This window comes from Hylobates moloch, unplaced genomic scaffold, assembly GCF_009828535.3.
Source record: "Hylobates moloch isolate HMO894 unplaced genomic scaffold, HMol_V3 SCAFFOLD_10, whole genome shotgun sequence".
In the NCBI taxonomy this organism is placed as follows: domain Eukaryota; kingdom Metazoa; phylum Chordata; class Mammalia; order Primates; family Hylobatidae; genus Hylobates; species Hylobates moloch.
Genome location: NW_026652285.1, coordinates 32219687 through 32233551, shown reverse-complemented (window position 1 = coordinate 32233551; position 13865 = coordinate 32219687). Strand labels below are relative to the sequence as shown.

Sequence of the window (13865 nt, the reverse complement as noted above, 5' to 3'; positions counted from 1 at the left end):
CTAAAGCCATGAGAAGGAAGGTCACGTGATGAGAAGAGAGCTCTGAAAATCCCAGACAGGGAAGAGCCAGCAGGACACAGCAGGAGACAGAGAAAAATACTGAACCAGGCAAAAATGAAAACAAGGCAGGAGTAGGACTGAGAAAGGTGATCAGGGACAAGGGGCAAGAGAAATACTTGGATGAGAGGAGGGAGGTACAAATTCCAGTGGTGGGGCAGGGCAGTGTCCTCAGATAGCACTGCATTTCAGACCTGCTGTTGGACCTTGCAGACCGGCTTCTCCTTTCCCTCAGATATCTTAAATTGTCAGGACTCTGCCGGACGTGGTGGCGCACGCCTGTAATCCCAGCACTTTGGGAGGCCGAGGCGGGTGGATCACGAGGTCAGGAGATCGAGACCATCCTGGCTAACACAGTGAAACCCCATCTCTACTAAAAATACAAAAAATTAGCCAGGCTTGGCAGCGGGCGCCTGTAGTCCCAGCTACTCGGGAGGCTGAGGCAGGAGAATGACGTGAACCCGGGAGGTAGAGCTTGCAGTGAGCCGAGATCGCGCCACTGTACTCCAGCCTGGGCAACAGAGCGAAACTCTGTCTCAAAAAAAAAAAATTATCAGGACTCATTCTTTTGATGTAAATAATTTTTAACTCTTTAAAATTATCAAATACAATGAAAACAACCTTATTACTCTCTACTTTGGTGAGTCCCTTTCAAAAACACTCTTCCCTTGGACTCCACCATCTGGGGGGCCTCTTCTCCCACCAGAAGAGTGTATTCTAATGCCCTGATGCCATGGGCCAGGTATAGCCAGGCTGGAGAAAAGAAGCTGCCACCATGGTTGCACTTTCACTGAAGATCAGCATTGGGAATGTGGTGAAGACAATGCAGTTTGAGCCGTCTACCATGGTGTACGACGCCTGCCGCATCATTCGTGAGCGGATCCCAGAGGCCCCGGCTGGTCCTCGTGAGTCTGACTCCCCAGGTGGCTGGAGTGGGAGTCTTCAGTCCCTTCTTGTTCCCAGTCTCTCGGCCTTGAGAGTTGACCCCTTTGTCCCCTAAGACTACTCACCCCTCAGGTCTGTGTTCCATGGTTCCCTCGTTCTTTAGGCCCAGGTCATGGGAGAAATAGTCAGGGGCAACATGGTACAAGCTATTCAGCCACATTGGGGTCTTCATAAGCCTAAAGTGATCTATCCTCTCTTTTAGCCAGCGACTTTGGGCTCTTTCTGTCAGATGATGACCCCAAAAAGGGTATATGGCTGGAGGCTGGGAAAGCTCTGGACTACTACATGCTCCGAAATGGGGTAAGTATCCCTTCATCAAGGACCACCACATCCCCTTCCATCAGCTTCTCCCTGTTCCACCTTTTGTTTTCAGCACCCACATCTTTTGTCTCTTAGCCCTCCCCATGCTTTCTTCCTGTTAACAGACAGTCATAATTCCTTGCTGTTGAATGAACCACCATAGTCTTCCTTCCAGTGCTCCACTCTCTCCCCTCGGGCTGGGTAAAGAGGAAATAATACCCCTAGCTCAGACTAGGCCCCTGTCTCTTCTTCCTGCCCTAACAGGACACTATGGAGTACAGGAAGAAACAGAGACCCCTGAAGATCCGTATGCTGGATGGAACTGTGAAGACAATCATGGTGGATGACTCTAAGACTGTCACTGACATGCTCATGACCATCTGTGCCCGCATTGGTAAGGGGCCCCAGTACAGTTGAAAGCCTGGGCCAGAAAGCCTCAACTCTCTCAAAAGGCATGGATGCAGTACCTGGGAAGCTAACAAGCCATCTCCTTCCCCAGGCATCACCAACCATGATGAATATTCATTGGTTCGAGAGCTGATGGAAGAGAAAAAGGAGGAAGTGACAGGGACCTTAAGAAAGGACAAGACATTGCTGCGAGATGAAAAGAAGATGGAGAAACTGAAGCAGAAATTGCACACAGATGACGAGTGTAAGCAGAACTAGAAAAAAGAGGGCTTTTGAAATGGGAAGGGTGGGAAGGGGCTTCAGCATCTGCTTCTGCCAGGCACTGTTTTACACCCTGGGGATACATCAGTGAGAAAACGAAGTCCTACACTCATGGAACTTACATTTAAGTGAGGGGAGGTAGGAAATGGAGAAATAAACAGAGACCAGACAGCACAGGGGCCGTGGGGGCTTGGCACTGAGGGGACTGTCTGTATCCCAGTGAACTGGCTAGACCATGGCCGGACACTGAGGGAGCAGGGTGTAGAGGAGCATGAGACACTGCTGCTGCGGAGGAAGTTCTTTTACTCAGACCAGAATGTGGATTCCCGGGACCCCGTACAGCTGAACCTCCTGTATGTGCAGGTATGCAGAGGACTTGGCTGGGGTGGGGCAGGAATAGGGAGGGGTCGGAAGCACAGTGTGCGTGTCCCTGCACCCACACACAACATTCGCCTCCTTGCCCTGTGCTCTCCAGGCACGAGATGACATCCTGAATGGCTCCCACCCTGTCTCCTTTGACAAGGCCTGTGAGTTTGCTGGCTTCCAATGCCAGATCCAGTTTGGGCCCCACAATGAGCAGAAGCACAAGGCTGGCTTCCTCGAGTGAGTGACCCACATCCTATACCCTGTCGGGGCCCAGGACTCCCTGCCATTGTGACCCCAGTGGGCCTGTCTCCATTCCAAGCCTGCCCCCCCCCCCCTTTTCTTCTTCTGAGGTACCAGGGTTTGACCGACATAGCTACCCTTTTAGTTCCCGTCATCCATTGTCTCTTCTCTGCCTCTGGAATATGAATGTAGTTCAGTATCTCTGCCCCTACCCCCATCTCTGAAGCAAGCATGTCACTTTTTTTTTGAGATTATCTGAAGAATTTTGCTGCAGTAGCCAGAGGGAAACAGGGTAAAATTTTCCCTATAGGGAACATGGGTTAAAAGTCTCACAAGCCTCATCTGCTGGTGTTTCTTGGAATGCAGAGTTTGGCGTGGCTTTCTCAGCTTCCTAAGTGCATGGTCATCCTTCTAGAAAGCTCTTTCTCCTCTTGGTTCCCTGAAATGGTGCTCTAGACCCACTTTCCCTCAGGGACTGAGCCTCTAACTTAATTTTCCTCAGTCCCTTCCCTATAGGGAGAAACACAGGTCACATGAAGAATTCATACTGGCCAGGCTCGGTGGCTCACACCTGTAATCCCAGCACTTTTGGAGGCCAAGGCGGGCAGATCACCTGAGGTTGGGAGTTCGAGACCAGCCTGACCAACATGGAGAAACCATGTATCTCTACTAAAAATACAAAATTAGCCAGGCGTGGTGGCACATGCCTGTAATCCCAGCTACTTGGGAGGCTGAGGCAGGAGAATCACTTGAACCTGGGAGACAGAGGTTCTGGTGAGCTGAGATCGTGCCATTGCCCTCCAGCCTGGGCAACAAGAGCGAAACTCCATCTCAAAAAAAAAAAAAAAAAAAAAGAGTTTACACTAAGTCACCTCTATTTCAGAAGATAATCTAGACTCTATTCCCTCAGAGTCTTTTTTCTCCCCAAAGATAACACTGTCCGAGGTATTTCCTCATACCCCCAGGCCCACAGTTCATGGCCCACATGTCCCCTGATGCTGTCTACCACATGCTGACCCTCCCTTTTCTGGTGTAGCCTGAAGGACTTCCTGCCCAAGGAGTATGTGAAGCAGAAGGGAGAGCGTAAGATCTTCCAGGTGAATGTGGGTAGGGGAAAGTATTTGGGATGACCGTGGAGCTTTGCTGCTTAATGTTACTGACTAAATGGCCCCCTGCCTCCAACCCGTCTCCCCTAACTTGGCTTTTACCCACCAGGCTGTTATCCCACCTCACCTCTGCCAAGAAAGCAGACAACTTGGGCTTTTAGTCTCAGCTCCATCCCTGCTTTGGCTGTGCAATTCAGTTCAATATTCTTGTATTCTTTTACTTACCTCTAATTTGGGATAACAGTACTTGCCCTGTGTAGGACTGATAGGAGGATCAAATGAGGTAGCATAATCTGAAATTACTGTGAAAGAGTATAGTCTTTGTCCACTATAAGGTGTTACCCCCACTCTGAATACTCAGCCCAAAAGGCCTTCTCTTTGCCCTTCTACTTCCGAACTCTCTGTTCATATCTCCAGAATGTCTGCAAGTTCCTTGACTGTATCCCTTGACTCATTGCTTCCGCATAGCCCTTATCAGCCTCCATCCTGTTACCCTCTCGTTCTCATATCTTGCACTCCTCAACCTTTCCAGTGTCCCCATAATTCTCTCTCGTTAGAGTTAGCATCCAACCTTAATTCCTTAGCTGTGATATGAAACTCTTTGCTAAATTCTTCCCCATTTTATGCACAGGCACACAAGAATTGTGGGCAGATGAGTGAGATTGAGGCCAAGGTCCGCTACGTGAAGCTAGCCCGTTCTCTCAAGACTTACGGTGTCTCCTTCTTCCTGGTGAAGGTAGGTTACGGACCCTTTTCACTGCCCTCCTTGTTTCCTACTCTTGCCCTTTTCTGTCTCTGAAAGTCTCTGGCCTTGCCCTCAGTCACATTTCCTACCATTCCCTAAGATTCCTATTCTCTTCCTTGCTCTGACCTCATGAAAACCTGCCTGTCATCAGCCCTCCACCACCATTTCCCTCCCTACTCTGCATTTTCGCTTGTCTATTAGCCCTCCGGGCCACCTCAACATCCCCTATGGCTGCAAGCTGATCTGATCATTCACCTCTCATTTGACCTCTGACCTGTAACACCAACACCAACCTCTGCCTCATAGGAAAAAATGAAAGGGAAGAACAAGCTAGTGCCCAGGCTTCTGGGCATCACCAAGGAGTGTGTGATGCGAGTGGATGAGAAGACCAAGGAAGTGATCCAGGAGTGGAACCTCACCAACATCAAACGCTGGGCTGCCTCTCCCAAAAGCTTCACCCTGGTGAGTCTGGGGACTCCAACAAGAAAGTGCTTTGGGAGTTTCAGGAAAGGGGCAGCTGCAGAGGTCTCTTCCCTCTCTTGGGGTAAGTATACTGAGTATTACTCCAGAAAAAAAGGAGGTTAGAGTAGATGGAGAATCTTCCTCTGGGAGAGCGTGAGGCTTAAATGAAACGGGTGATGGACTTGTTCTTTAAAATCAGCAGAACAAAAATCTCATCAGCAAGCTGAGATCACAGGAATTCTTGTGGGGGTGGTGAAAGGAAAAATGTGATAACCTGCCTGTTTCAGCAGCAGCTATATGCAGTGAATTTTTGACTTTATATTATAGGGTTATGAATTGAAAACTGGTACCAACTTGATAAAGTACCCCAATGACAGAAATAGAAATTATAGGAAATGCTGTTTTTTCCCTTTTGGATAGATACTACAGCCAACCTTAAAGTGTGGCCATTTAATGCCAAATATTATATCCTCCCAATTTTATCATCAGAGTAAAAATAAGAGACTTCCTAAATGATATGTATTTGAAACTGTGTAGTGTAGAGGCCACTCCTCAGAAGTAAAAAATTTCCCTCCAAGGAGAAAATAAGGAGGAGGTTCAAGAAAGGTGGGCATCTTCCAAGAGGGCTGTTGCGACGGGAAGGCATCTCATCAGCTCAACCTTGGCCTCCCATCCTAGCCATTTCCATCCTGGATGGATTTGAGCTTTCCCACTGAGTCCGCCACCTTGTCACCCTAGGATTTTGGAGATTACCAAGATGGCTACTACTCAGTACAGACGACTGAAGGGGAGCAGATTGCACAGCTCATTGCCGGCTACATTGATATCATCCTGAAGAAGGTGAGCACTGCCTGCCCTAGCCTTCTCCTTATTGCCCCGTGCCCTCTCCACAAGCCAGTCCTTTAGAAATGGACACTCAGATTGCTTGAACCTGGGAGGCGGAGGTTGCAATGAGCCGAGATCATGCCTCTGCACTGCAGCCTGGGCAACGAGCCCTTTTTTGTCAAAAAAAAAAAAAAAGAAATGGACACTCAGCTTCTGGAAAATGGCTGGTTGTGGAAAGAAGGGATGCCTTTTCTCCACTTCCCTCTTCTTTAACTAACCCAACTCTTGTTCCTTTTTTCTTCCTACAGAAAAAAAGCAAGGATCACTTTGGGCTGGAAGGAGATGAGGAGTCTACCATGCTGGAGGACTCAGTGTCCCCCAAAAAGTATGAAGGGGGTTGGGCTGATCCCATTTCCCAGGGGTAGAGAAGGCAAGGCCTGACTCTAAGAACTCTTGGGAGGTAGGGAATCCTTACAATGTTCTTTAACTAGTTGCAGGCTGTAGTGAGACCTCACACACCTGCATAGGTAGTGTAACTGGGTGGGACGGGTAGAGATGAGGAGTCCTCTGTGAGCTCAATAGTTCACCCCCCTGCAGGTCAACAGTCCTGCAGCAGCAGTACAACCGGGTGGGAAAAGTGGAGCATGGCTCTGTGGCCCTGCCTGCCATCATGCGCTCTGGAGCCTCTGGTCCCGAGAATTTCCAGGTGGGCAGCATGCCCCCTGCCCAGCAGCAGATTACCAGCGGCCAGATGCACCGAGGACACATGCCTCCTCTGGTAAGTGTCCCACTTCCACCACGGTGCCAGGGCCCTTCTCTCACCCTCAGCTGGGCCAAGCCAGGAGTTAGGCAGTCTTTTCCCAGGTCCCTATTTGTATTCTTTCCCTAGCTCCTGGTTCTCTTTTACCTTCTGTTTTCTCCAAACATCCATTCCAGTCCCTGTTTCTCCCCACTTGTCTTTAGACTTCGGCCCAGCAGGCACTCACTGGAACCATTAACTCCAGCATGCAGGCCGTGCAGGCTGCCCAAGCCACCCTGGATGACTTTGACACTCTGCCGCCTCTTGGCCAGGACGCTGTAAGTATGGGATGGAGGAGAGGCCGGTGGTACTGAAGCTGAGACTCCAAGGGATAGGGATGAGGTGAACCAAACCAGGGCAGATCCTGAGGTCTTTTCCTCTCTCTTTCAGGCCTCTAAGGCCTGGCGTAAAAACAAAATGGATGAATCAAAGCATGAGATCCACTCTCAGGTAGATGCCATCACAGCTGGTACTGCGTCTGTGGTGAACCTGACAGCAGGTAGGCTGGATGCTAGCTTCCGGGTGTGTGATGGGGAGACGGAGTGCAAGTGTGCACAGGCATGCATGTGACTGGCTTCATGTGTGACTGTGCCTTGACTCACTGTGGAAGGGACTGTGTGTGTGCGTCCTTCCATGGACGTGTGTGTGACTAACTGGGTGTGACTTTGCTCCTTCCCCAGCCCTTCGTCTGGCCTGCCCTGTCTCTCATGTTCCTCTTTCTCCTTTTCCCTTTAGGGGACCCTGCTGAGACAGACTATACCGCAGTGGGCTGTGCAGTCACCACAATCTCCTCCAACCTGACGGAGATGTCCCGTGGGGTGAAGCTGCTGGCTGCCTTGCTGGAGGATGAAGGTGGCAGTGGCCGGCCCCTGTTGCAGGCAGCAAAGGGCCTTGCGGGAGCAGTGTCAGAACTGCTGCGCAGTGCCCAACCAGCCAGTGCTGAGGTCAGGGGCCACAGGGTTGGGCTAGGGTGGAGACAGGGTTCAAGCCCAAGGAGAAGGGGCAATCCAAGCCACAGGATGGAAGCCTGGGTCCTGTGGGCCTGTGAGATGCACAGGCATGTGGGCAGGGATTGGGCAGCTTCTGACTGGTGTTCACTCTCCACAGCCCCGTCAGAACCTGCTGCAAGCAGCTGGGAACGTGGGCCAGGCCAGTGGGGAGCTGTTGCAACAAATTGGGGAAAGTGATACTGACCCCCACTTCCAGGTTGGTGACTTACCCAACCCCCCAGAACCCCCGAATCTAGGAAGTAACTTCTGCTTCTGAATCCAGTTCCTAGTCCTGGCTTCTATGAATTGACCCCTAAAAACCAATCTGAACCTCTATTTCCAGGGGATGATACTGATAACTTCTGATCTCTCTTTTAGGGGTTAGAATTCAGAAACCCTGAATCCAAACTTAACCTGCTAGTTTACTCTTGGCCCTCATTTATTCTTTAGCCGCTTGTCGTCTTTTCTCTCTCTTCCCCGTACATAGCCCTTGCCCCAACTTGAGGACCCCCCACAATGCTATAGACCATGCCACCCTGAGAATAGTGTTCCTCTAGCTCTCCCCCTTCCCAGTCCATGCCAATTTCCTCAGCTGACTTTTCACCCTGGATTTCCCATGCAGATATGTGCATCCAGAGGGGCTGGGGTTCGATCTCCCCCCGATTCCCCTACGGTAACAGCCTCTGGCCTGGGCCTCCCCAGCTTTGTCCTCTCTGAGCCGCATACACTCGTTTCTGTACTTCTCCCTCAGCCTCCTGGGGAACCAGAAATTGGTGGGAGATGAGGAGGCCTGGCGAAGGCAGGCTTTGGGAAATGGGATCAGGTAGGGTAGTACAGGGACTTGCTTCCAAGACTCCAGGATGGCCACTTCCAATCCAAGATCAAGAAGTGAAGTAAAGAAGCTGGAGGTGGAGGGATCCCAGGAGATACCTCCTACCTCCTCTCCCCACCCCATTATAACAGCACCACCACATTCTCTCCCCGTCATCATCGAGTGTATCCGCCTCGTGTATCTCCATTTGGTGTAGGCTGTATTTCTCTTGGTGTGGGTTTGTTCCTCGGTGGGGGTTCTGTCCTGCTGGGTGCTCAGGGCAGTGGCTCGGGGTAGGTTCTGGTTGCTTCTGCGTACACTCTCCTTTGATTGGATCAATGGGAATAATGAAGCAGCTTACGCCTCTGAGAAGTGTCTGTGAATCCCAAGCCCGATCTCAGGTCATGCTAACTGCTGTTTTCTCACAGGACGTGCTAATGCAGCTCGCCAAAGCTGTGGCAAGTGCTGCAGCCGCCCTGGTCCTCAAGGCCAAGAGTGTGGCCCAGCGGACAGAGGACTCAGGACTTCAGACCCAAGTTATTGCTGCAGCAACACAGTGTGCCCTGTCCACTTCCCAACTAGTGGCCTGTACTAAGGTGAGCCCCAAAGATTGCTCTAGTCTGTGCTGAGGGGTAATACTACCACACACACATGAGCCTTTCATTTTATTTCTTTGGCTCTGGAGGCCTCCTCACCCATCCCAGTTACTGCTATGAGCAACACACTCTACCTCCTTTCCCTTGCCTACATCTCTGACATTCACTTTACCTACAGGTGGTGGCACCTACAATCAGCTCACCTGTCTGCCAAGAGCAACTGGTGGAGGCTGGACGACTGGTAGCCAAAGCCGTGGAGGGCTGTGTGTCTGCCTCCCAGGCAGCTACAGAGGATGGGCAACTGTTGCGAGGGGTAGGAGCAGCAGCCACAGCTGTCACCCAGGCCCTAAATGAGCTGCTGCAGCATGTGAAGGCCCATGCCATAGGGGCTGGGCCTGCTGGCCGTTATGACCAGGCCACTGACACCATCCTAACCGTCACTGAGAACATCTTTAGCTCCATGGGTGATGCTGGTAAGACACGCACCCCCAGGAAAACAAAAAACCCCACCAGGGTTCCCTAAGCCCACTGGACATCATCCCCTTACGGACCCAACCACTTCACCCCAAGGAACTCAGCACAGTGTGGGCTTGCCAGCCACACAATCATAGGCTCATCATTAAAGCTCTCTGAACCCTCTGCTTCCCCTTCTGTAAAAGGAATATTAAGTCCTCTACCTTCCCTGGAGCATTTAAAGAATATACCAAAATATGCACAAAAATATATAGAAAGTGGCATGAAAGTGGTATAGCCTTCCCTACTATACCCCAACCCCAAAAGTTTTCAGAGAGTGTCTCATCTTCTCAAGGCTACTGGCTGAAAATACCCACTGGAGACTGTCCTCCCATAAGAACCCACTGGAGAATCTGTTTTTATCCAAGATCCTAAACCCAGGAAAAAAATAGCCCCAAAGAAATCATGCAAGAGCTTTTGCCAGTCTCTTTTTCTGTCCCTAAAGCCCCCATCTACCTTGTCTACACCACTTTTCCCCACCTTTGTCCCCACCCCTGACACCTCAGTGTCTCTGGCTTCCTCGCCTGACTGTGCCCTATGCTCTCAGGGGAGATGGTACGACAGGCCCGCATCCTGGCCCAAGCCACATCTGACCTGGTCAATGCCATCAAGGCCGATGCTGAGGGGGAAAGTGATCTGGAGAACTCCCGCAAGCTCTTAAGTGCTGCCAAGATCCTAGCTGATGCCACAGCCAAGATGGTAGAGGCTGCCAAGGTACAAAGCCTTCTGTGCACACCCCCCAGACTGGGCCCTAGAGGGAAGTAGAGCGGTCCAGATGGTCACCCTCATCTGATGCGGGAGACCCAGGAAAAGCAGAAAACACAAGAGGACAAACATAGGAGCACTCAGGAAATGAATGAGCCCCAAGCCTGCACGTGAGCCATGGCCCAGGCTATTTTTTTTTTTTTTTTAAGAGGTCTCATTATGTTGCCCAGGCTGATCTCAAACTCTTGGACTCAAGTGATCCTCCCACCTTGGCCTCCTGAAGTGCTGGGATTACAGGCGTGAGCCACCACACCTGGCCTAAAATTATTTTTTAATTGACATAATTTTACATATTCATGAGGTACATAGTGACGTTTCCATACATATATAGTAATAAGATCAGAGTAATATATCCATCATTTATCCAAATATTTATCATTTCTTTGTGTTGGGAACATTTAGTATCCTCCTCCTAGCTATTTGGAACTATATATTATTCTTAACTTTAGTCATCCTACAGTGGTGTAGAACGCTAGAACTTACTCCTATCTAGCTGTAATTTTGTGTCCTTTAATAAATCTCTCCCATTCCTCTGTAGTAGACAACCGGATCTTTTTTCTTTAAGTCCAAGGTCTGCTATTCCTATTTTTACCTTCTTTGCTGCTACCCTGCCTAGGATTCCTCTCCATCCTGCTCTCTCCTGTGAATACACATAGGCATTCAGTCTCTGGGGCCTCTGCTGCCAGCAGTACAGAGAAAGACAAGGCAGTAGGACACTGAGACACCAGCATGCAGAGAACCATCAGAAAGAAGCCCAGACGATTCCTAGGCACCCTGGGCTCTGGGGCTTTTCAGTTGGCAGGAGTAAGCAGGTCCCCTGCTTTGGTATTCCTGAGATGCCTGCTCTAAACTGAGTCCTCCTTTGTCCAGGAAGCCCTACTCACCTCACTCATGTGTGGTATTCCCCAAGGAGGGGAAGACAAAACAATTCCACCTTAAGAAAGGATTTCAGCATCCAGTGAGAATCCTAGCCCCTGAGGTTTCCCATTGACTTCATGAGTCAGCTCCTCTCAAAGGTGATTGCCTTTTGGTGGGGCCAGTTAGAGATGACTTCAGGAAAATTCATGAATTTTAAACTGAGTCTAGAGGAGTGAGAGAGGAGCTTCTTTAGGATCCACAGGAGAGCTGGGTGATGACTGTCTTTCCACCTCTCCTGCAGGGAGCAGCCGCCCACCCTGACAGTGAGGAGCAGCAGCAGCGGCTGCGGGAGGCAGCTGAGGGGCTGCGCATGGCCACCAATGCAGCTGCTCAGAATGCCATCAAGAAAAAGCTGGTGCAGCGCCTGGAGGTGAGGCTGGGAGTTTCACCAGGAGCAAGAGAGAGTGTGGGTGCTGTGGGAGGAATGAACTGAAAGGGAGGTGCGGAGAGTAAGTTAATATGTCCTTGGGGCATAGCCTGGGCAAGGTAGGCCAGGGACTGGGCATGGGAATCCATGGGCTTGGTCTGACTACTCTTGTCTTCACAGCATGCAGCCAAGCAGGCTGCAGCCTCAGCCACACAGACCATCGCTGCAGCTCAGCACGCAGCCTCTACCCCCAAGGCCTCTGCTGGCCCCCAGCCCCTGCTGGTGCAGAGCTGCAAGGTAAGACTGTAGGAAGCATGTGGGAGTGGGAAGAGGGAGACTTGTGCGTCTTTTATGACATTTTCACCTACAGGCAGTTGCAGAGCAGATTCCACTGCTGGTGCAGGGTGTCCGAGGAAGCCAAGCCCAGCCTGACAGCCCCAGCGCTCAGCTTGCCCTCATTGCTGCCAGCCAGAGCTTCCTGCAGGCAAGGCACCCTCTCTGCACTTCTCTGACCTGACCTTCCCACTTTCTAAGCTTCCATCTCCCACAGTTTGAATCTCTGCCAACAGCCTCTTTCCCAATACCAAGCCCCAGTGTTCCCTACATCCTGACCATCATCAGTCCTTGTACCCAAGCCCAGAGGGAGGATGGCATACTTCATCCACCTGCCTATTCCCCAACAGCCAGGTGGGAAGATGGTGGCAGCTGCAAAGGCCTCAGTGCCAACGATTCAGGACCAGGCTTCAGCCATGCAGCTGAGTCAGTGTGCCAAGAACCTGGGCACCGCACTGGCTGAACTCCGGACGGCTGCCCAGAAGGTATGGAAGCTGGTTCTGGCTTTGGAAGATGAGGCTGGAGTCCTGTGGTGAGAGGAAATCTGTGCAGAATAACCTGATACACGGATAATTGTGTAATCAGAGGCATTGGTGAGACACAGCAGGACCTTCTACACCCAAAACCCCTTTCTTATCATAGGCTCAGGAAGCATGTGGACCTTTGGAGATGGAATCTGCACTGAGTGTGGTACAGAATCTAGAGAAAGATCTACAGGAAGTGAAGGCAGCGGCTCGAGATGGCAAGCTTAAACCTTTACCTGGGGAGACAGTAAGTATGTTTAAGACCTCATTCTTACTCAAATCCTAAAGTCTTCCTTCCCCTCCGTGCCCCAGAGCTGCTCAAAACCTTTCCTTCCTTCCTTCCTTCCTTCCTTCCTTCCTTCCTTCCTTCCTTCCTTCCTTCCTTTTTCTTTCTTCTTCTCTCTTTTATTTTTTTCTTTCTTCTCCTTCCTTCCTTCCTTCTTTCTCTCTTCTTCCTTCCTTCTTTCTTCCTTCCTTTCTTTCTTTTCTTCCTTTCCTTTCCTCTCCTCTTTCTTTTTTCTCTTTTCTTTTCTTTTCCTTTCTTTTATTTCTTTTTCTTTCTTGATGGAGTCTCGCTCTGTCACCTAAACTGTAGTGCAGTTGTGCAATCTCAGCTCACTGCAACCTCCGCCTCCTGGGTTCAAGCCATTCTCCTGCCTCAGCCTCTTAAGTAGCTGGGATTACAGGCGTGCACCACCATGCCTGGCTAATTTTTGTATTTTTAGTAGAGATGGGGTTTCGCCATGTTGCCCAGGCTGGTCTTGAACTCCTGACCTCAGGTGATCCACCTGCCTCGGCCTCCCAAAGTGCTAGGATTATAGGTGTGAGCCATCGCACTCAGCCCAAAACCTTTATTTAAATTGCCACCTGTCCCCAGTTACCTTCTCAGGTTCCTTCTCCTCACCTCCTCCTTTCTCAAGCCCAGTTCTTCCCCCTTCATCCTTAGATGGAGAAGTGTACCCAGGACCTGGGCAACAGCACCAAAGCCGTGAGCTCAGCCATCGCCCAGCTACTGGGAGAGGTTGCCCAGGGCAATGAGAATTATGCAGGTATGTGGGCAGAGGACCAGGCGTGGGGCATATTGTGAGGGAGGTAGGAAAATGGGAACTGGATGAGGGATGGGACTGACAGAGGAAACCACTGGAATCAGGGCCTGGCAATGAAGACACCTTCTCTTCCCTCTTTCTCCTCATCTCCCAAGGTATTGCAGCTCGGGATGTGGCAGGTGGGCTGCGGTCACTGGCCCAGGCCGCTAGGGGAGTCGCTGCACTGACGTCAGATCCTGCAGTGCAGGCCATTGTACTTGACACGGCCAGTGATGTGCTGGACAAGGCCAGCAGCCTCATTGAGGAGGCGAAAAAGGCAGCTGGCCATCCAGGGGACCCTGAGAGCCAGCAGCGGCTTGCCCAGGTCAGATATTGGGAAGGGGCCACTCCCTCTCCCCCAGGTTCCTTCATAAGGCCCACCCTGATTGAGGCCAAAGCTTCTGAGCCTCGTCCACAGTGACGGAGTGGTGTCTTCTCGGGTCTGCTCTT

At 50.9% G+C, this 13865-nt stretch overlaps 1 protein-coding gene across 2 annotated transcripts in view; it reads left to right on the top strand.

The window, feature by feature from the left end:
- The window catches only part of TLN1 (talin 1), a 34972-nt gene that overhangs the window by 5790 nt on the left and 15317 nt on the right, over nucleotides 1-13865 (top strand). The window contains exons 2-27 of one of the 2 annotated variants that reach the window (XM_032164101.2): nucleotides 800-962; nucleotides 1205-1302; nucleotides 1567-1696; nucleotides 1802-1954; nucleotides 2192-2334; nucleotides 2447-2574; nucleotides 3614-3674; nucleotides 4315-4419; nucleotides 4735-4890; nucleotides 5629-5730; nucleotides 6024-6100; nucleotides 6313-6493; nucleotides 6679-6792; nucleotides 6905-7013; nucleotides 7250-7458; nucleotides 7622-7720; nucleotides 8743-8910; nucleotides 9089-9383; nucleotides 9971-10137; nucleotides 11348-11476; nucleotides 11654-11770; nucleotides 11844-11957; nucleotides 12157-12291; nucleotides 12449-12577; nucleotides 13277-13379; nucleotides 13532-13740. In XM_032164101.2, the coding sequence (XP_032019992.1) occupies nucleotides 833-962; nucleotides 1205-1302; nucleotides 1567-1696; nucleotides 1802-1954; nucleotides 2192-2334; nucleotides 2447-2574; nucleotides 3614-3674; nucleotides 4315-4419; nucleotides 4735-4890; nucleotides 5629-5730; nucleotides 6024-6100; nucleotides 6313-6493; nucleotides 6679-6792; nucleotides 6905-7013; nucleotides 7250-7458; nucleotides 7622-7720; nucleotides 8743-8910; nucleotides 9089-9383; nucleotides 9971-10137; nucleotides 11348-11476; nucleotides 11654-11770; nucleotides 11844-11957; nucleotides 12157-12291; nucleotides 12449-12577; nucleotides 13277-13379; nucleotides 13532-13740 (3561 nt within the window). In that variant the 5' untranslated portion in view covers nucleotides 800-832. Of the gene's footprint in view, nucleotides 1-799; nucleotides 963-1204; nucleotides 1303-1566; nucleotides 1697-1801; nucleotides 1955-2191; nucleotides 2335-2446; nucleotides 2575-3613; nucleotides 3675-4314; nucleotides 4420-4734; nucleotides 4891-5628; nucleotides 5731-6023; nucleotides 6101-6312; nucleotides 6494-6678; nucleotides 6793-6904; nucleotides 7014-7249; nucleotides 7459-7621; nucleotides 7721-8742; nucleotides 8911-9088; nucleotides 9384-9970; nucleotides 10138-11347; nucleotides 11477-11653; nucleotides 11771-11843; nucleotides 11958-12156; nucleotides 12292-12448; nucleotides 12578-13276; nucleotides 13380-13531; nucleotides 13741-13865 lie in introns of those variants that run through there. The other variant, XM_032164102.1, reaches the window with a different exon arrangement.